The sequence below is a fragment of the Ambystoma mexicanum genome, chromosome 1p (assembly GCF_040938575.1).
Source record: "Ambystoma mexicanum isolate Mex_15411 chromosome 1p, UKY_AmexF1_1, whole genome shotgun sequence".
In the NCBI taxonomy this organism is placed as follows: Eukaryota; Metazoa; Chordata; class Amphibia; order Caudata; family Ambystomatidae; genus Ambystoma; species Ambystoma mexicanum.
In genome coordinates, this window is record NC_090921.1 from 1,296,667,282 (window position 1) to 1,296,690,229 (window position 22,948).

At 46.3% G+C, this 22,948-nt stretch overlaps 1 protein-coding gene across 7 annotated transcripts in view; it reads right to left on the reverse strand.

Moving 5' to 3' along the window:
• The window catches only part of PPFIA3 (PTPRF interacting protein alpha 3), an 841,741-nt gene that overhangs the window by 569,014 nt on the left and 249,779 nt on the right, over nt 1–22,948 (reverse strand). For all 7 annotated transcript variants that reach the window (XM_069605740.1, XM_069605757.1, XM_069605735.1 and 4 more), the window contains exon 3: nt 1,213–1,314. In XM_069605740.1, coding sequence (XP_069461841.1) covers nt 1,213–1,314 — 102 coding nt within the window. The remainder of the gene's footprint in view (nt 1–1,212; nt 1,315–22,948) is intronic.

The following is a 22,948-nucleotide window of genomic DNA, read 5'->3' on the forward strand; positions in this document are numbered from 1 at the left end:
ATCTGAGGTGGGAACAAGTGGTGGGCTTTGGTAGCTTGGGTGAGGTGTGGGGTGTTAGTGATTTATAGCATAGAAGGAATCTATCTAACAAAAAAAACATAGCATTTTTCTTCTTTTTCTAGCCACAGTCATAGCTAGGAGGCCCATCACTATTGTAAGGACGGTGTGGATTCCCTAAGGGAGTGTTAGTCTTCTCTCTGTCTCCTTACTTACAAAACTTTACCTGGGCCCTAGGCATAAGCAGTGTGAGCAGTAGTAAGGAGTGGCTGCTGTTGCTGTGGGTGGCAGCCTCCCAAGAAACATTGTGGGCTCAGGTCTCAATTGGGTTTACAAATTAAGCAGGGCAAGCACTGTGTGGAAGAGGAATGGCGGTGCAATCACTTGCTAGAAAAGGAGTGGCCTGGGCAAACACTAACTGAAAGGGGGCTTTTAGGGAAAGCCCTCACTGAAAGGGGAGGTCGGAGGACAAATACTAGCTGAAAGAGTAACTCCCAGAGAAAGTACTCATAGGAAATTGAGCTCACAGGGAAAGCGCTCAGTAAAAAGGGAGCACACTGGGCCTGCATTTACCCGAGGGGGGTGCACAGGGAGAAAACTTACTAAGCGTACACCAACATGAGAGGATTGTCTCATGGGAGCCCAATAAGAGCGGCTCCCCCTACCAATCTCACTCCTTTATGTTGCACTTTACCACCACTCCTTTACTACTCCCCCTCCTCTCCACAGCCCCATGCAATGTGCCCCACCCCGCTACCACCGGCAATCACCTTCTTCTCATTGAGCCTTGCGATCTTCCTGTGGTCTGACCTTTTTGAACCCCAGCCCTTAATGTCTCAAACTCGCTTTAATTCTGAAGTGCTAATAGTCAGTGCATCCATCTACCACAATGAGGAGGTGAGAGCTATAAGGTAACCGCAAATATGTCGACAGTGGGGAGCAGCTATGTGTAATGGCAGCACTGGCCACACGCAGTGTCACAGGGTGCTCGAAAATATTTGGGCCCTGCATCTTCTACCAGTGCAGCCTCGCTGCTACCCACTGTTCCTGCTGCCGTGGGATCTCCAAGCCATTCCGGCTCTTGCAGGCGTGATTAGCCAACACTACCGCCTCCCCGTCACCTCTCGTCTCTGCGTGCAGCCCTGTGATCTCCGAGCTCGCAGTGCGGCCTCCCCGAGACCCCTGCGGCAGCCCTGTGATCTGCGTGTGACTCACCCTCGTGTTGTTCCTCTCTGCCTTCAGCTCCGATATCTCCTCCTCGCGCTCCAGCAACTGCTCCCGGCACAGGTTCAGCTCCTTGGTAAGAGCAGCAAACTCCTGAAGGGCGAGAGGAAAAGGGCGAGAGGTCGTCAAGAACACGGGCCGTGGGGTGAACACGTTTCCTGTCACATGACCACAGCAGGTACTCGCACCACTTGAAAAGTATTGTCATCACTGCCCAGATACAACAGTCACCCAACAGATAACGCCATCAGGGGCCAGATGATCAAACATGTGCACGAGTTAATATAGAATGGAGCAAATAAGTTTTGTTACAATTTGGATTATCTAAAACCATTTGCACTAGGGCAAAAATAAATACTACTTTCTTTGTACTATTTTTGCTGCATAACATAAAAAGAAATCTGGTTTTTTTATGTTAAATTCCGTTTTTGCCCATGTAAAAAAAAATGAGAATACAAATTGGGGTGAGATCTGGCTGCTCCATTCCCAATTACCTAAACAGAAAAATCTGTGCTAAATTAATTTGCTCCACTTTTTTGCACAAGTGCAAACCTTGGCTAATCGGGCCCCTAGTGCTCAAATACCATATATAGAAATGACTGCACCATTAACCAGGCATTGCATCATATGACAAACTACCCGTATCTTTTTATAGGTACTGCAGTCATATTAAGCCAGTTTTGTCATTACATGTCCAACGAAACACACCATTTGCCAGGTATTGAAACAACTTTCAGAAACTCGCTTCATATACGAAGCAGTACAACCGCTTGCAGCAATGGCCATTATATGCCCAGGTACTTAGCAGTAATTGCCATCATATGCCAAGGTTTTCACTCTACTGCCATAACTGTTCTAGGCACGTATATCCTCTGTGGGCAGGAACCCTGTATTTGCAGCCTGCTCCTGCCCGATGGAGGAGAGGGCAGGAACTAAGGGCCCGAACAGTGCAGGGTGAGAGGAGGGATGATGCGTGCCTCACTGCCTTATACAGCAGTGGGACATGCGCATGCCGGTCTCTGTCCCAGCACTGTCAGCCTATCAGACTGCATGATAGCTGATCTGTTTTGCCAAGAGGCCTGCAAACCACTGCTTGAGTGAACAACACTAGACCCCTTTTTGCGACCCATGGCAAATCTCTTGACCTTCTTCCACTCCAGTTCCAATGTCTGCCAAAATTGGGATCTATTAAAAAGGGGGTTCAATGCCTGTATAGAAGCATTTGAAATACATTCAAACAAATCGAACAAGAGCCGCATCATGACAGTAGTGCTGCAGCATGTACTCGGTTAGGGAGAGGTTCAGAATCCCTCTAGGTGGAGGGCCATTCAAGCCCAGCAGTGTGTACACAGGGTGCCCATTAGATTAGATCGAAACAATATCAAAGATAACGTGGCAGAGCGTGCTGGCTTCACTCTTGGAAGAAGAGTGGGCAGGTACTAAGTACGGTTAGGCCCACACATGATGTGCTAATATATATATATATGTATATATATATATATATTACACAAACACAGCATTTTCTAGAACTACTGCATTGGGTAAAAAAAACAGTTAAATTAAGTACTATGGAGGTACGTAAACAGACAAAACATATGTATAAAAAATATAGAGGGTGCAAGTAAATCCAATTACGATCAAAATCCAGCAGAAAGTCAGTTATGCAACAGTATACTTTACATGTTGACGAGTTTAGGAGGCGGAAGTAAAATTGTTAAATTTGGAAGACATAAATAATCAACAATCAGGCGAGTCCCTTAAAGCTTACAAAATCTACTAGCCCAATCACACATTTTATGAAGGGCGAGTACTGAACCTTGCTGACGAGTATGGGGATGTTTGAAACTTTTAATTGCGGTTTGCAGTAAATGGCAAATAAAAGTTTCACTGTGCATGGCTGGGCGTTGGGTGGCATCATTGCAGCACATTTGAAGTGCTCTTCTGGAGACATGCACAATTTTACAGGAAGCACTGGTAAATATTTAGTCGCCCTTCACCCTGGGGCGAGCACATTTTTTCTCTTAGGTGGAGTATGTAAACTACGGAACTTGTCCTGCAGGTCGAAAGGGATTGTAAAGAATTTGCAGGCCTCCTTAAAGTAAATGCAGGCCTGGGACTGTAAAGGGCCATGTTTGCCAGATAATTATGAATGTGAACATTTTACCTGCATAGAAAGTTACAGAGTGAGTGAGCTGCAGTTATTGGTCACACTAGAAAGCGAATAAAAATTACTAGAACAATTCAAACATACCACAATTACTCAGAAGACAACAGGACCCCAAAGTGCATAAACGTAAAATGGCATCTCGCTGCTAAGTACATATTTATGTCAGTTTGAAAACTCTAAAAGTTCCCAAATGTCTTTATATAAAGTTTAACAGGACAAACCCAACGGGTCTCCTGCAGTTAGGATGAAAAGTAGGTAAGTATCAATTACAGTCCATAGCTGTAGAGACGGCTGCAACACAAGGTAGCACAGTCAGAGTTACCTACCAGAAGAGTTGGACTCCAATACTTCAGGGTTCCTGCCAAACTCACAACAGCCGTTTCGCCACACATAGTGAACAGCAATTTTGCAGCACTTTTCGCTACATTTGTTTCAGGTGGTGTTTGGGTTACAGTACTTATATCATGGATTCTTTGGGTAGTGGAGCGGTGGGGGCATGGCAGAGGGGTTGAGGTTGCCCCACATAAAAAAAGAATGCAATAATAGTGGGAAAAATCGCCACCACCACGATATGTCCCACATCCTATTTCTGTATTATAAGCCCAAAGGAGGATTGCTGCAACGTGAGCCTCAAGCTCGCAGGGGGGCATTGATACCCTCTGCACCAAGAGCCTGGAAACCTAAAAGAACAGTCCCAACTATGGGAAGCGGAGGTAACAGGACTAGGAAATAGCTAAGCACATTGGCTATTCGGGCTTCAACAGCTCAGAAAGTGCAGGTACAGCAGGAAGACAGGAGTCGGGATTGGGTCTGGTTAGTCAATGGTTGGGATCGCACGTCAGTATGAACAGTTTCCCAGATACCAGGATTCCAACGAACTAGAATTCACTCTGGATGTCTCACGGCAAGAAGGGCACAACAGCAGCAAATGAACAGAGAAGGGACCTAGTAAGTATGTCAGAGGCAGCTAAGGTGTAGACACAGGTCAGCCAAGCAGCAGAAACAGTGGCAGAGTAGATAAAGACGAAGTAGCAACAAGCCACTCGAGAGAGCCAGCAAGCAAGCAGGGCCTCCCACATTAAGTCTACCAAAGACAGGAAGGCTTCCTGAAGAGCACATGGACCCCTCAGCATAGGGGGGCACAGGTCCTAGCAATGAAGACCTAAGGGAAGCAGCAGAAGAGCCAAGTAAGGATTATTTAAGCAGGCAGAAACAGAAGAGCATCCATAAAAGGACAGGGCCCAGACAGGACAGAGGTCACAGCATCATCAGGAGCAGGCCATCTTACCAGCAGCCATGCTAGTACGTTCCAGGATGATTTAAAAGAAGGACACATGGATTGTCCGCATCCCCACTGGGCAGGAAAAGCCCCGTCAACTAATCCAAAATCATGCAGCATTCAATGTTTTGGTAGCCACCCTATCAGTGCAGACTAGCCAAACTTCCATACACAAAGGAAGTGGATTGGGATGACCGACAGGCCCGAATCCAGTCTAAAGTGGAAAAGGTATTAACAGAGGCCTTTGCAGGCTTTGAAAGAGCGTATGCAGATAAAACAGCCACTTTGGCTGTCCCTACTGGACTCTCCCAACACAAAATGGCCACCAAAAAAAGACAGGTTGTAGGACTTCTAAAATGCTGTTGTACCCAAATAGTTACTATTTCCGGCATTTGGATACTAACACAGTAAAAAGGCTACACCATGGTGTAACCAAAATGGAAATAATTAGCTGCCACCAGCCTACTCCCCAACACGCTTTCAGTGAGAGCACTCCCCCAGGGACAAAACACGTTGCTTAAATATCCCCCATGCCCTGTTAGCCATATGGGCTACTAAGAGCAGCATACCAAAACTGAGTCGCGATCGAGAGTGCAATCTGAGTGCACTGGCAGTTGGGCAGGATATTACGTCTCCCAGTTTTCTTTTAACTGAAGCTGGATTGTTTGTGACTGTTGGAGACAACGGAGTGTTCCCATTGAAAAATCTGTATTGCAGTAATTGACTAAGTCTGCCTCTGAGCTGTCGGTTCGGCTATCTTGGTTTTACACATTGGGAAGCGTATAAAACACTCTCCCAGCACGACAGCGTGCGCGATCGAGAGTGCAATCTGAGTGCTCTGGCAGTTTGGAGGTAAGGCGGCCTTTGACTAAATGTACTTTTGACTTTGTTGAAGAAACAATATAAAAAAGAAAATAGGTCAACAACCCTATTTCTACTATACATTAAACATTCTTTGTGTTTATTCGAACCTACCCTTTCCGGCACGTTAATACATGTATCACCTTCGTAGCGGGAAAGCAACGGCTCCTCTTTTGCTAACAAATCCTGCTCCCATTTCTGACTATGAAATAGTTCAGGCAATCAGTCTGCCTCTCCCACCCTCAGGGTGAAAACTTCTCACAAAACCCACTGCTGCTCACAAGTACACCATCACTTGCCACGTTGGGGTAGGAATCGCCACAATCTCCCGCCACATGTGGAGAAGCGCTAACTAGGGACAGACCCCATAACATCATAGTGCCAATTCCAACATATGGGAAAATCATGGACTACTATACCATGCTCCTATGCGTTACAACAATTGGGTCCGTGCCTGTTAATCAGGGCATCGTATTAGACAGAGAAGCCCCTCCCCCCCCCAAAGTGACCTGGACTCTATGTTCCATTTGAGTTCCATAAGAACAGCTTCATGTATGCTGGACTCTCCTCCAGATCTAATCACCAAGCAATCTTCGAACGATAACTCCTGTTTTTCTTCTTTTCCCTCCACTCCTGACCAGCCCCCGCTACGTAGACTGTCAGCTTTACTAAGACAAACTGATAATAAAATGGAAGGCACGCAGGCAGACATTTGAACTGAAATAAATAAAGTTTTATGCATCCTGGTTTCCCTATATGAGGGATTAAAAACTGAAACCAGGACGCGTTCAGTTATGTTGGAAACTAAATTCACTAACATTCATGTTCACAGTAGCCTGAACGACTTCCTGTTTAACCAAACACAACGATTGCAACATACAGGGGTTTCAGATACAGTGGCTATTGATAAAAGCATGTTATCCGAATGACAATATATGAAAATGGGAGTGATGACGCTAATCCTGAGTGTGCAGTGCATCCTCCAGCAGTGCTCATTGGAGTAATGGGAGGTATGACTAGTAATGAAGGCAATAGTGCACAATTACTTGCTGAACCTAAGATTATGACTAACCCCAATTCTATTGTACCTAATATGCCGGCCGTGTCTGAACATAGCATAGCCCATCATGTAGACTTGTGTAGCCCTCCAGCTGTCCTGGATGGCATGGGGCCGGATAACGGCTCCTAGGTTGTTTGCACTACTCACATTAAAGTTATGCAAACGGAAGGAAATTCCAGTGTATTGAGCGGGATTGGGGAGGAGGCAATTCTTGTGGAGTTACCACCAGCAAATTGCAAACGTAAGGGACTGAATAAAAAGGGAGGCAAGCAAGTTAAGAAAACAAAAAACTTGCCGTTTAGTACGTTCAACAAGCAAACAACAAATGTTTTTTAAATGGATGAAAAGTCTTAAAACAGTTATTGGCAAAAAGGTCTCTGGACGCTAGCGTGATTGAGATGGGAGAGTTGGAACAGCCATTTACCCAGCCCGAGTTTATAGGAGTGCCATTGGCCACTCAGACTTTGGATCTGCATCGGGTAACCAGAAGTAGGTTTGTAACTGCATCCGTTTTCCCCGATTCGTGAAAACATGTAGATTGCAACTACGTTATCTTCCCGGGGTCTGATTTGGCTCTAAAGCCTTTATTAATGCAATCAGATGAGACTGCAACAAGAAATGTCTCCTCTGCTTTTACCCAGTGCAAGAATCCCTTTCTTCCCTATACCAATGAAGCATCACATATTGAGAAACCTGTTTTCAGGACAATCTCCTTGGAATAGATCTAACTACGCTAATTCTAAGATCGATTGGGAAAGGAAGAATGGATATGAGTGCATTAAATCCATTAAATCCAGAGATGTATAGTGTACTGAAGGGCTGAAAAGGCAAGAGAACCGCCAAGGGAGGACTTTGATCAACGTCGCCCCAAAGGGCCAGGAAGAACCCGGGAACAAGAGTGGCATGGGTTGCCCTGCCCAATTGGGGACACAAATTGGACTGGGAACTTAAAGTACGTCTAGAAAGTGTTTTGCATGACAAACATGTGATCTTGAATCGTACAAACTTACTTCGGTTACAGAATGCAATACCATCTCTTAGTGCAATCCTCACACGGGACATTGATAGAATTTATTTCTTTGACTATTTCAGAACAGATCGAGTGGAAGTGAGGTTTCGATCCAAAATGGTGTTAGACATCGTTATGAGCAAACGAAGTACCATCCGCTCATTTGGCTTCAATATTACAATCTATATTAACAGGGGTAATCATCAGGGTGGATCGAGCAATGGAGGTTAATGGACCCTTACTCATAGGGGGATTAGGTCTCCCTGATTCCTGAGCAAAGCTCAAATCCAAAGGTGCAGACTAACAAAAATAATATGCTTCCTGAGACACAATCTAGTGATTAGTCAAATATTACGAGTGGCTCAAATGTAAGAAAATCAGAGGTAGCATCATATACTCCCCAACAATAGTTTGTATTTAATATCCCTCCTATCATGGAACACTCGGAGCCACATTCATTTATTTACAAACCCAGCAGTTGGTCTCCTTTTAAAGGCAAAATCGATTATCAGCCTGCAGGAACCCTGGCTATTACAACGCCGGTTGTTGATGGTTACGATTGTAATTTTCAGCCTGCTAAAAGGGGTCCTCATGGCGGCTGGCCGTCCGGAGGAATGCTGACCTTTATGAAATCCAGTCTGCTCTATTCCATCATTGAGTGCATAACCCATACATTTAGTTTTATAGCAACCCACGTCAGGCTGTTTATTAACCGCAATCTTGATATTCTGGTTATAAATGTTTATTGGCATTTAGGTTGTGGTAATTTAAATACATTTACCAACCTAGTCTCCAATAGCATAAATGAGTGGCTGGACAAATGGGAAGGTGGACTGATCCTCCTATCAGGCGATCTTAAAACCACATGTCTGCAAGTGGAATCTATGACTGGTACAATCGCCAGACTTAAAAGGAAAGAGTACTTTGGCCATGTTTGGTCAAAATTATTAGTTGCTATGGGTTTAGTGATGCTGAATAGAGACGTTACAGGCGACATTCCAAGTCACTTCACCTGACACAGCGCATCCGACACGTCATATACACAAGTATAAGAATTGTTTTATTTTTAAACTGTCTATTTACATTTTACCAAAACAAGAATACATCAATTATGAAGCAAATATATCATAGTACGAACGAAGAGCAACAATGCAAACAATATATGAATACAAAAAGAGAGAGAGAGTGAAGAGAAAAAAAAACAAAAACCAATTATTATATATATATTCCTCTTGCTAATGCAGGTTTAAAAACATTCCTCTCGCTAATACAGATTCAAGAATACATCCCACACCTTAGCATGTACTCGCAATTTCTTCAACCGCCTGTACTTCACCTTCTCAATATTTGCCAAGGAAATCATCTCATCAGTCCAGCCTAGATTTTTCAAGAGATGTTGGTGTTTATCCATCTTACCTAGTGTTAGAACACCCACCTGGTTTACGCCCCGCTCCCATTTCTGGACGTGGCGGTTGTATCCACGATTCCGGCTGGGAAGAAGCGGCATCCAACAGCGGGTCGGCGATCTGCGCCTCTGCTTGCGTGCACGGACCTCGTGGGTAACCTGGAACGGGGAAGCAAGCTTGCGTTCCAAGCCCCGTTCTGGTTCCCGCTTGGTCACGACGTACGTACAGGTCCGTCAGCGCTCTAAGCCTCGTTCTCGTGCCGAACGCTGTAAATAGCGTCCGGCTCTCTAACAAGTCGCGTCTTAATGTGGTTTGTTACCTGCGGACCGTTGCTTTGGTGCCCAGCTCCTGTTGCCTTGTTTACCTGACCCGTTCCTGTTCTCCTGCTTGTTCCCTTGGGGGGTTTCTCCTTTTCCCCTCCTGGGTCCCTGGCCTGGTGGGTCTCCCTTCCTTAGATTCCCCTTACCCTGCCTTGTCCTTGTTTGTGGTAGGCGTTTGCTCTGGTTTCTGGCTGCCTTACTGGGGGTATTGTTTCTTCCCCTCTGGGTCCCTGTCTCTCCTGGTTCTCCCTGTGCCTTGGGTTCTCTTCCCATGCTGACCCATTATTACGCCATTCTGAAGCCTTCCACGATTGCTTGGCTAAGGGTACCAGCCGCAAGTTTCTTCGCCTGTCACCAGTGAACTGTATTGGAACTTAGTGATTACCTGATCTACCACTCCTGAAGTTGCTGAGTTCATCTTCCTTGGACTGTATCCAGCTCGACATTGCATCAACCTCCCTGTCAGTGCTTGCACTGTTCCGACGTCACATTAATCCGTAGGGAGGTCAATCTGTGGCGTCGGTGGGTGGGTCCCATCCATCCCTGTTCTATTACCATTAGGGTTGGGTTGGAGTTGCCTCCTTGCGTCGCTTCCTCATCGACCAGCTCCGGGACCTGACAGCCTGGCGTCACCTGCAAGAACAACAATCGAGACCTCAGGTATGCAGCGCTCTAGGGTCGCGCACCTTAACAGATTAAGACGCCTCACAACCAGTTCTGACTCGGAAATGGATGATTCTAAGGAATTGAGGAATGAGGTTCTGGCCCTACGCGCTGAGATGACGGCTTTGCATCAGGAGAATCTGGACTTGCGTCAGTTGGTTGCTCAAGGAACCACCTTGGGTACCTCGGCTGAGACAGTGATGGCTCAAACCAGTCCTGTAAAGTTTGATGGAGATCCAAGACGGGTGGCTGAATTCTGCAACCATTGTAGGATTCATTGGCCTACGCATTTTAATCAGGATAAGGCCAAGATTGGATACATTTTAGGAAACTTGACTGGAAATGCATTGGCCTGGGCTACTCCTTTGGTGGTAGCCAAAAGTCCTGTTTTGGAGGATTTTGTGGCCTTTGAAAAGGCCTTCCTGGAAGTGTTTCAATCCCCCAACCTTGCTGCTACAGCCCAAAACCAACTAATGGATTTAAAACAAGGATCTAGTGATATTATTACTTATATCAGTCGTTTTCGCCAATTGGCTACTGATTCACAATGGCCTGAAGTTACCCAGAAGACCCTTTTTCGTAGAGGATTGAGGGAGGAATATAAAGATGAACTACTTCATATTCCTGAACCAGAAACCCTGCAGTTACTCCAAGAGCAAGTGATGCGGATTGATCACAGATTGTCTGAGAGAAGGGGCGAGAGGCGACGTCTTGAAAGAACAGTTCCCAGATTCGTGCCACAGCCTGTCAAGACGTCCGGTTCCACGGAACCCTACCCTGAACCCATGCAATTGGGGGGGGGGGGTCAGAGGGCCTTTATCTGACGCCGAAAGGAAACGAAGACGAAATCTACGGTTGTGCCTGTACTGTGGGGCCTCTGGACATTATCTCAATACCTGTCCATTAAGACCACTTTGGAAGTCGGAAAACTAAACGGCCTATCGTGTATGGGAAAGGCGACGATGGGCCTCTCTTCTTCTCAAGTCCTTCCTAAATCAGTGGATGTCCAACAACCCATGCAACCGGTGGTTCTCATGGCTTTGTCAATTAAGATCTCTAGGCCGGGAAAAGAATCCATTGAGGTACAAGGATTGTTGGATTGCGGAGCCTTTGGAAATTACATGGATACTGAATTTGCCACCAGAAATGGTATTGCCTTGCTTGAGAAAGACTGTGCTTCGGTGGTGGAAGTAATTGATGGTACCCCATTGTCTTCTGGTCCGGTCCATCAACATACCAAGACGTTGAGCCTGGGGATTGAGGAACACCACAAACAGATATTCCTAGATGTCATCAAGACACCCTCATATCCAATCATTTTGGGATTGCCATGGTTCAATTGGCAGACTCGAACTTTGGTTTTTTGCTCTGATCATTGTGTGCAGGACTGTTGTGACACGGGTTCTTCGTCAATGCAACTTTCAATTGCCACCCAGACCGAGGGACAGGGCATGTCTCGCTTACTCTCAGTTTTGTCTATTCCCTCTGAGTATTCAGAATTTCAAGAGGTCTTTTCGGAACCAAAGAACATTCCCTTACCACCTCATAGAACCTTTGACTGTGCCATAGATTTGCTACCCGACGCGGTGATTCCGCATGGCAAGGTGTATACCTTGACAGCCCAAGAAAAGGAAGTCTTGCAGGAGTATCTTGAGGATTGCCTTCAGAAAAGGTATATCAGACCCTCCAATTCACCAGCAGGATTTCCATTGTTTTTTGTGAAGAAGAAAGAGGGTACTCTGCGTCCATGTGTGGATTATAGACAACTAAACGTTATCACTAGAAAGGATCGATATCCACTTCCTTTGATTCGGTCCATTTTGGAATCTTTACACAAGGCACGAATATTCTCCAAGTTCGACCTTCGTGGAGCTTACCATCTGGTACGGATAAAGACAGGAGATGAATGGAAGACGGCTTTCAAGACTCCAACTGGGCACTATGAATACTGAGTCATGCCCTTTGGGCTATGTAATGCTCCAGCTGTCTTCCAGCGTTTAATGGATCATATATTTTCTGATCCGATCGGGACTTCGGTCTGGATTTATTTGGATGACATTTTGGTGTTTTCAAGGGATCAAAAGGAACACATATTACATGTAAAGGAGGTTCTCCGGCGGTTACACAAGAATAATCTCTATGCCAAGCCCGAGAAGAGCCTTTTCCATCAGGATCGAATTGAATTCCTTGGTTATGTAATCAGTGCTTCCGGTATTCACATGGATCCTGCTAAGGTTCGTGCAATCTTGGAATGGAGACCTCCCAGTGATAGACGGTCTCTTCAACGTTTTCTTGGCTTTGTCAATTTCTATCGAAGATTCATTCCACTCTTCTCTCAATTAACTGCACCTTTATCCAATCGGACCAGTACTAAGAAAACCTTTGTATGGGGGCATGAAGCTGCTGCTTCCTTTGAAGGCTTAAAGAAGGCTTTCAGTACTTCTCCCATATTACATCATCCTCAGGACAACCAGCCGTTTATAGTAGAAGCCGACGCTTCGGATTTCGCTGTGGGAGCTGTACTACTTCAGATTGACCCAAAGGTCAGGATGGAATTCCCTGTGGCTTACTACTCCCGAAAATTAACGGCTAGTGAACAGAATTACCCTGTTATCGAAAAGGAACTTCTAGCAATTAAGACCGCTTTTGAAGAATGCCGTCATCTACTTGGAGGATGTTTTCCGGTGGAAGTACGCACCGATCACCGAAACTTACAATTTCTGCGTTCCCTTCAGTGCCGGACCTCTCGTCAAGCTCGATGGGCCTTCTTCTCACATTATGATTTTCATATCAGCTATGTACCCAGTAGCAGAAATCTAAAAGCGGATGCCCTTTCCCGCTGCTTGGCTGATGACATCCAACATGAAGGCCGAGACCAACCTGTGATAGCTCCCAAGCATTTTCTTTTGGCTCTTCCGTCTTTTCTGCAGAAGGTGACACAAGCGACCTTGGCTGATCCCACACGGCACACTTTGATAAGACATTACCACGTAAAGCAGAAGGATGGATTACTTTTTTATTTGAACAGACTGTACTTACCAACTGAAGAACTTCGCAAGACAATTCTACAGAGCCTTCATGACTCCAAGATTGGTGGTCAATGGGGGATCCGATCTACACAGGAACTCGTTTCTCAACACTTCTGGTGGCCCAAATGGGCTCTTCAAGTCAAACATTATGTGGAATGCTGTCCCATCTGTGCTCAGGTTAAGGTTCCACGCAAGAGACACGTAGGTCTGTTACATCCCACTGAAATTCCGCCGTTCCCCTGGCATACCATCGCCACAGATTTCATTGTTGATCTCCCACCCTCTGCATTATGGTGGTCGTCGATTGTTTTATCAAGTTGGCTCACTTTATTCCCTTCGCAAGTATTCCAACGGCTGCTCAAGTAGCGCAAGCTTTTCTACATGATGTATTTCGTCTACATGGATTGCCTGCCAAGATAATAACAGATCGCGGTTCCCAATTCATTTCCTCCTTCTGGCGTCAACTGTGTCAGCATCTCGGCATTCATAGAGCACTCAGTACAGGACACCATCCACAAACCAATGGACAAACAGAGGACCAATCAGACTTTAGAGCAGTACCTTTGTTGTTTTGCCAACGCTTCTCAGACCAATTGGGCGTCGCATCTTGACTTGGCCGAGGTTGCATACAATAATTCTGTACATTCTGCAACGGCACCGAGTCCTTTTTTCTGCTCCTTTGGTCTTCATCCCAGATTGCTGCCTTTCGCACCAGTTCAATCCAGTGTGGTCCCTTCAGCTGATTGCTTGGTCACCAAGATTCAAGATCTGCAACGTCGGGCAGCTGGTACCCTGGCCAAGGCACGCGAGAACATGAAGAGGCAAGCCGATAAGCATCGGAGTCTTGAGCCTCCATTCCGGGTGGGGGATCTGGTATGGTTGTCCTCCAGAGATTTACCTGCTCGAAATGTACCCTTGAAATTGGCTCCCAAGTATTTGGGCCCCTTTCCGATTACTAAAAGGGTGTCTTCGGTAGCTTTTGAACTTGTGTTACCTGATTCTTGGAGGTTACATCCTGTCTTTCATATCTCTCTGTTGAAAGCCTATCGTCCAGACCCCTACAATAGGTTTAGTCCTCGACCTGCAGCTATGTCGAGGGTACCCCTGAATTCGAAGTACAGGAAATATGTGATTCCCGTTTCTTTAGGGGTAAATTGCAGTATTTGATTGATTGGAAGGGCTATCCCGCATGCGATCGTACCTGGGAACCTGTTGAGAATGTACATGCCCCTCGTTTGGTTAGGGAGTTTTTTTCCCGTTACCCTTGGAAACCAGGTTCATCAGGTCTTTCTGGAGGGGGTTATAGTGTTAGAACACCCACCTGGTTTACGCCCCGCTCCCATTTCCGGACGTGGCGGTTGTATCCATGATTCCGTCTGGGAAGAAGCGGCATCCAACAGCGGGTCGGCGATCTGCGCCTCCGCTTGCGTGCACGGACCTCGCGGGTAACCAGGAACGAGGAAGCAAGCTTGCGTTCCAAGCCTCGTTCTGGTTCCTGCTTGGTCACGACGCACGCACAGGTCCGTCGGCGCTCCAAGCCTCGTTCTCATGCCGAACGCTGTAAATAGCGTCCGGCTCTCTAACAAGTCGCGTCTTAACGCGGTTTGTTACCTGCGGAACGTTGCTTTGGTGCCCAGCTCCTGTTGCCTTGTTTAACTGACCCGTTCCTGTTCTCCTGCTTGTTCCCTTGGGTTCTTGGGGGGGTTTCTCCTTTTCCCCTCCTGGGTCCCTGGCCTGGTGGGTCTGCCTTCCTTTGATTCCCCTTACCCTGCCTTGTCCTTGTTTGGGGTAGGTGTTTGCTCTGGTTTCTGGCTGCCTTACTGGGGGTATTGTTTCTTCCCCTCTGGGACCCCGTCTCTCCTGGTTCTCCCTGTGCCTTGGGTTCTCTTCCCATGCTGACCCATTATTACGCCATTCTGAAGCCTTCCATGTTTGCTTGGCTAAGGGTACCAGCCCCAAGGTTCTTCGCCTGTCACCAGTGAACTGTATTGGAACTTTCTGATTACCTGATCTACCACTCCTGAAGTTGCTGAGTTCATCTTCCTTGGACTGTATCCAGCTTGACATTGCATCGACCTCCCTGTCAGTGCTTGCACTGTTCCGACGTCACATTAATCCGCAGGGAGGTCTATCTGTGGCGTCGGGAGGTGGTTCCTATCCATCCCTGTTCTATTAGGGTTGGGTTGGAGTTGCCTCCTTACGTCGCTTCCCCATCGACCAGCTCCGGGACCTGACAGCCTGGCATCCTGCAAGAACAACAATCGAGACCTCAGGTACGCAGCGCTCTAGGGACGCGCACCTTAAACCTAGCGAATTTAGTGACCATTGTGTTCTGAATGCTGATTTTTTTATACTAGTGGGGTGTAACAGCTTGCACAGCCAAAAAGAGAACAATATTGTGTTTTCAGTTCATTTTGTTCATTGTCGTGTAGAGCGCCATATATGGATTTGTGCCTGCTTCCATGCTCAGAAGCCGTGATATGCGCATCAAGGGGGGCATAATAAATCATAATGGATCAAATTTCAAATCTGAAATCCGAGAGAGTAAACACTAATGGAGGGATTTGACCGTCCACAGCCTGTGGATGAGGGAGTCTGTCTAGCTAATACAGAAGGAGGTTCTCCCTTATCCCCCTTTATGGGTGCCCCATACCCTCAGGTTAGAAGCCAATTGAAGGAGTTTTTGAGAAGCAGTCTTTTCAAGATTATTTTTAAAAGCAGGTGTCTTGGCTAATCTCTCAAGGATGGATTGTGTGTGCACCAAAGACTGGAAGCTCCTACACAAACCTTTTCCTGCTATGCAACCTGCCTCTGCAACAAGCTGTCAATTAAGATGAGACTAATTTCTCCATCCCATACTTCGGGAAGGACTTGAAGACCCAATTCTTCAAAGAACATCTCACCAGTCACAGATTGCTTCCCTCAATACTTTATCCCCCTGCACAATCCCTGCTCCTCTGCACCTTACTTTTAACCCCCTGGGCGTGTCCCCTTAGTACAGTGCTTCCCAAGACTGCGCTTTTATAAATCCCATGCATATATCCCATAGACACAAACACACAGGCTGCTATATGGTATGGTGAAACTTCTCGGGTTCCAATATTGGGAGTTGACTTTATTGTTATTGTTATTGTTATTTTGCATTTATATAGCGCCTTATATACCATTGGTATGGTCTGAAGGCGCTGGTAGGTTGAACGCCCTTGGGAACCGAGTTTCGGGTCAGTGGAGAGATTAGAGGGTCAAAGGTGCGTGTGCGCACCAGGTATGTGTGCAGCTGGTGCGGAATTTCTGTGGTAGCTGCTTCCTAGCGATAGGTGTGGTGGTTGAGGAATCAGGAGTATGTGTTCGGTCTGGCAGGAGTTATCCAGTCCGAGTGAGGCAGCGTTAGGCCTGACGAGAACGCTTGGCTGGAGGTGAGAAACCAGCAATGTTTACTTAGAGTGATGGGGAGTGAGCGGCGGATGTTGATATGAGAACAGTTATACCGAATGGTGTCATAGTATCTCTGTGTTCTACTTGAGTGGTGGTGTAAGGAGAGAGTAAGCGTGGGGTGTGAAATGAAGTATGCTCTTACAACGGTTCCTTGCGTTCCACATCAAAGTCTGCACATTACGCAATTCAGAGGGGTCCCGTCCGGTCCGTGCGATGTGTTTTGTTTCTCATCTGCTCTTATGCACTATTCATCGGGTCAGCGAATTCATCCGTATAGCGTACTCCTCCATCTAGCATAATCATGCGCTCTGGTCCATTCATTCATTTGTTTCGTGCGTTCAACCGCTCCCCAGGCTCATCTGTTACGCACTCATTCGCATCAGATGCTCATCCGCTACTTGTCAGTTCTGCATTCATCAGCTCCGTTCACTCTTCCGTACAATGTACTTATCTGTTTTGTGTACACTCGTTTTCTCGCTCTTATTTCTCGTTCGTTCGACGCATACCCGTTCTCTCGCCATACTCAGCCGCTTACTACACTCGGTCGCCCGACATACTCAGCTGCTTGCCATACTCAGCCGTTCGCTACATTCCGTCGCTCGCCAGTACTATCCTGTACTCAAGTGCAAAACCGGGGTCATTTCTACCCATCCGGAAAGCAGGAGTCCCGATTAAGGCTTATGACGCTGTAGCAGTATTTTATCTCAATATACAAGGGGTGTACACCTCTCTTGTGATTTGCTCTAAAGCACTGCTGTGGTGGCAGTAAAGAACTTGTGGCATCGTGTCAGCTGACTGCCTGGTTGGATTGAAGAACTGGATAGATGGTTCAACAGGCCTGAGGAGGGTAGTTGAACAGGCAACTTTCATTGTCCTCGCTATTGAGAGTAAAACACCTCTTCACAGATTATTTTTCTGACTGTAGATCGAGTGTTCAAGGGATGGAAAACAGGATCCTAGGAGATGCAGGACTTCCTGTCCACTCTTCACCATACAAAGTTGTCTTGCACTTGCTGCTCATTCATCCATGAACCTAGCCAGTCACTCTACTTTTGCAAAGGGGATAGGGGAGTGTAGGGACCCCTCCCAGCCTGGTGAAGGACTACCAGGGCTTTTACCAGTGCCAGTCCTGCCTCCAGAGATGGGGTGAGGCAGTTCGAAAACGCTGCATTCTATACCCCCGCAAGCATGTATCGTGTTGACTCAATATGGTGCCACTGTCAATAACTCCATACCTTGCTGCTCCGAAGGTGGACGGAGTTCTTTTTTTACTAATTTAGAAATACAAAGACCAGCATGCCCTGCCACTGCTAGAGACCACTGTGACCTTAAAAAAGAAACAAGAAGTCCTCACACAAAGTCCCAGAATCACCCACAGTAAACTAGTCACTCACCATGCTGAATTAAATGCACGTACCGTGATGTGCCAAGAAGAGAGTAGAGCTATCACAGCAGTATCCCGAACCCAAGTCTGAATTCGGATGGGGTCGGCCGGGCTTTATCAAGATTTTCAATGTGAAAGCTCTCCCCAGGGGGAAAAGAGCAGCCGTAGATTTGTCCGTACAGTCAGGTGACAGACCAATGGAAGGGTGGTGGCAGGAGGAAAGATAGGAACATGAATAAAAGATTGTCCCACGAAGTGCAGAGTGAAGGGTGTTCAAGTGAGGTGAGGAGAGGAGAGGAGCTGTACCAAGAGACCAGGTGGCACAAGGATGGTGGATTGGAGCATTGAGGAGATTGTAACAGAGGTTATTGAGGTGTTTGTGGTGGGAGAGTGAGGCTACAAGTGACTATTAGGTTGAGTGAAAAGGATTAAGTGTAGCGAGAGAAGTGCAAGAGGGAGAGAAGGGAGAAACCAGCCAGAGAGAGGGGACGAGCAGGAGAAGGAGTGGAGGAGAGAAGGAAGGAGAGAGGAGTGTGTGAACACTGAAAGGACAGATGAGGAGAGCAGTTGGAGATAGGAAAAAGAAGAGTAGAGGGAGTTAGGAAGCAGGGCAAGTGTAGAAGCAGAGTGGAAAATAGTAACAGAAGAGAGGAGCAGGGAAGCCCGTTGAAGAACACCAAGAACAGACATTTAAGTAGTCCTTAGACAGTAGGGTAGGGGTTACTTAATCCTAGTTACCACTCCGGGGCAAGGGAGGTGGGAAGCCCCCGGAAGATGAGGGCTGCGCATTAGTGTGCATCAATACTGGCTCCAACAACTATAAGTCTGAACTGCTTTTTTTACTTTCAATAAAAACTATTGAACCACACTTTGAAGTCTGGGAGTTTGTAAGGCCATCTGTGATAAAAGGTTTAGAGCTGCTAGAAGGTGAGGGTGGAGGGGTGCAGACGTGTACACGGAAAGGAGGGCAACGGAGGAACCCCCGCATAACAGAAAAAAAAAGGGAGGCCGACCATGGTTGATAGAAATGGTTGACCAAACGTACCGCGACCAAAATGAGGTCGCTGTAACCACATAGAACCCTTCTCATCTACCACCCATAACGGTTTTTCAATATTCCAACATGGGTCATGGTAGAATAAGAGGATGGATGAATCTTAAATTCAGACAAAACATGTCAATAGGGCAATGCCATGTAGGTGTAGACCCTGCAAAACATATAAGGCTATTGAGAGCAGAAGAATAAGATGTTGCTTGAACTGAATCACTATTTAAAATATTGCCGCATATCAAAAGTCACCATGAAAAAGCACCTTTTTCTTGGCACGAAACACCCGTCAGCAAAAAAAGAAAGTTAGCACTTGAACATGCAATAGCAGTACTGTAAAAGAGCAGTGGTGAACAAATAATACGATAATAAACATGAATAGTTTAGTTCAGAGAAATGCAATCCAAACCGGTTCCGTCAGTGCTCAATTTCCCTCCAGCTATTAGATGCACCAAAGAAGATGCTAGTTAGTCTTGTCCACTTATTATTTCAGAATAAGTGTGTGCGATACAAGTTCCACTGAGTGTCCCCAACATTCTTGGAGCTAAGTGAGTTGACTGCTTGCCTCAGATATGTGGCCAGTCTACAATTCACACGTTTGAACCACACAGGACATACTCAAGAGCTTCATCCATGGGGAATAGTACCATAAAATTGGGTAATAAAAAAAAATCTAATGTTGTGTCTTTGCAATTAATTCACATTTGATACCCATAAGTTTTAGGGGGCAAGAAAGTGGCAGGATAACAAGAGAATAATTATATTGAAAAAAGGACTGCGAATCAGGTTATTAGATTGAAGATCATAGTCTTTACAGGAAGTTGGAATGAAAATAGTATGTTGCAGCTCTATAACAAGCAAACCACAGGAATCGAAATTGAGGGGGGCTGGGAATATTTTGCTCCTGGTAAGCTTGACACGAGCAGCTATCAGGAATCAGGAGATACTTTTCATTCCCCAGGTCAACCTATGCCAAACAACACACCCACTCGAATTTTAACTCAGTGCATTTGGGACCATCTACAAATAAACATTAGGGCACATCTATGACATTTGAAGCATGAGGGGTCATATATAGTGGATACAATTAGATGTTTGCAAGTCCTGGTCATTGGTTTATGCTGGACACCCAAGAGCTACTTTTAGCTCCTGCTCATCCAGTCCCAATATCGATCCCTGAAACCCTAATATGAATGTTGCCATCACAAAAGAAAAACCTAAGAAAATCCAAAAAAGAAATGTAAACAAATTATTGAACAGAATGGGCCCAACCCCTAATAAAGCACTTATAAAAACTCATGGCATCAAGCACGCATACTTATGTAGGTGGGAATAACAGGATCCAGGAACTGAAAAGGGGAAACATTTTTTCTAGTTGAAATGACCCAACCTAAAGATGATACGACCTAACCACAATAATAGCACGTCTTTATATAGTACTTTATGAGGGACTCGTCCCACTTTTTGAAATCGAACATGTTTTGGGATAAAGACAGAGTGGCTGGAGAGGTTTAAAAAATCCAGGACCCTGCAAGTCAAACCTTTTTTTTAACCAGATTGATAATTGATGATTTTACTGTCACTGCATAACGAAAGACAGACACCTTGCCCTTCTCGTTCTGCTTACCCTGTGTGTCGCACATCCACCTCTGCCTTTCACACAGTGAACTGAACACAGCCTCCACAGGGAGCTCAAGTTACATTTTCTCATCATACATGTTTATGTATTCATATACCCTGATTGCCCCGCTATTGGATTCTCCTGTAGATGTGCAAGCCCTCAGGGGCTGAGTGCAGAGGGCGGTTTGCCTGCTTGGTAATACCAACAGCACCATTTCCAAAGAACGGCGTAAGTCTCTCCTTAGGCACCTCAATTCCAAATTAGCGGATATGGCAGAGGGAGAGGCAGGGCCCAAATCCCAAGGTAATTGATTTGGTGAACGATTCATTAAAGACTAAGGCACAGGTTAAAATCAAAAAGGTTTTTGCCCTTGCGGTCTTTGACAAGGCCGGAAGAGGTAGAGCCCGCGCTTCTGGCCGCTTTCCCCAGGGCTCTACCCATCCCAGACAATATGCATCCAGAGGTGCCCACAATTCCTCCTCTGCTCGGGGAGCCCAGACTTGGTTCTACCCAAACAGGGGGTTCCACTGGAGAGGACATGTCGGCAGGGGTGCTGGTAGAGGAGGACAGCTCCAGGTAATGCAACATGTTTTAAATGCTTCTTCCCGCAAAGGTTTAGGGGGCAGTTTGGACAAGTTTTCTTCTCAGTGGGAGGCACTCACTTCAGATCCCTGGGTGTTACAAACATAAGGGGTTTTCAAATAGACTTCTATTCCCCTCCTTGTCAGCCCCACATTCCCCATTCCCCGCTTATCTACAAGGCCAAGCAGAAATTAATATATGCAGAGGTCCGGGATCTCATTTTCAAGGGGTCAGTGTTTCTAGCCTCCTTCAAAGCCTCCCAATTTCTAAGCACAATATTTCTAGTCCCAAAGCCTGAGGAAGGCTTTCACCCAGTTATAAATTTGCAAGCCCTCGACTCATTTGTGGTTTATCAACACCTCAAAATGGAGGGATTCACCTCTTCAGGGACACCCTTCTCCGAGCGGATTGGATGGTCAAAATAGACCTCAATGCGTACCTCCCCACCAGGAGTTTCTGCAGTTCCAATGGGGGGTCCCACACTTGGTAGTTTGCCTCCCTCCCATTTGGCCTCTCGTCAGCCCCATGGTGCTTCACCAAATTAATGAAGCCGGTGATGGCTCACCTCAGGTCAAAAGGGATTCGAATAATCATTTACCTGGACAACGTGCTCCATCTAGCTCAGAGTTTTCAGATTCTTCAGACTCATCTGAGTTTAACAGTCTGTTTTACAAGCATTGGGCTTTGTTATAAATGTAAAGAAGTCAATTTTCCAGACTTTACAATGTATCCAATTTCCGGGCTTCAGTATAGATTCCAAGCAGTGCATCCTTCTCCTTCCAGACAGCAGGCTCTCCAAAATACGGAAGGAAATCTGCCTCCTCTTCAAGAAAGGGAAAGTCTCCCTCAGGCAGCTAGCCAGGGTTGTGGGGATGTCAGCCTCCATTCAAGCCATCTTTCCAGCACCTCTTCATTGCAGGGACCTGCAAAGCCTCAAGGGCAAGCATCTGAGCAAAAGTCTCAGTTAGTTGTTCTGTCGCTCGAGGCCAGGTTAGAACTCCTTTGGTGGCTCAGGCACATGGACGCCTGGAATGGCAGGGCGATTTTTGGTCCCTCTCCGGATGCGATTCTGGTGTCAGATGCCAGCAGAGCAGGCTGGGGTGGATTTGGGGGGGGGTAGTTGGGTATGCCCGTTGTCTGGATGTAGACGTGGCAGCCTGAACTACCAAGCTTTCAGGAGTTGGATGCTTTGTTAGATAGTACGGGTCACTACTTGACGCATGCTAATTGCTCGTCAGTTTTTTGTTCACTGCAGGAATCAACTCTGGCGTCGCCCAGTTGGCATTAACTCTCTTGCAGAGCTACATGGAATGGCAAAATAGGCTGTTACTTGAGTCCCATGTCTAAAATCTCAGTCAGGTCACCCTGCTGAAAAAGTGGTGAAGACCTACTCCATCTCAGATCTTCTATGACCTTAGACACCAGTTGTCTAAGATCCATCGGCATGGTCTGAGGGATCTGATATGCCAAACTTTATTTCTGGTGAAGTGTCTAACCCACTTGCAGATTGTAAGGTTTCATGCATGTCTTTTATTATGGGGTCCTCTGAAATAAGGCCTCTGGAACATTTTGTGTCCCAAACTAAATGAACGCGAGTCACCTGAAGATTGCTCATCTTCCTCAAATTGAGGAAAGGGACATGAACAAATTCTTCCTAGGCAGTGGAGTCAAAGGTTTTCTTGACATCCTGCGAGGATTTTGTAGTGTGCGTCGACAATGGCATCGAAGGCTTCGATGCCGTTGACGTCAAGGGCTTCGGCAGCTGTGGCATTGAGGATTTTTTTTAGACATGGACATGATTTTGTCTTCGAATTAGTCTTTTCTCTGCTCGAGACAACCTCCAAGGGTTCTCGAAGAGTTTCC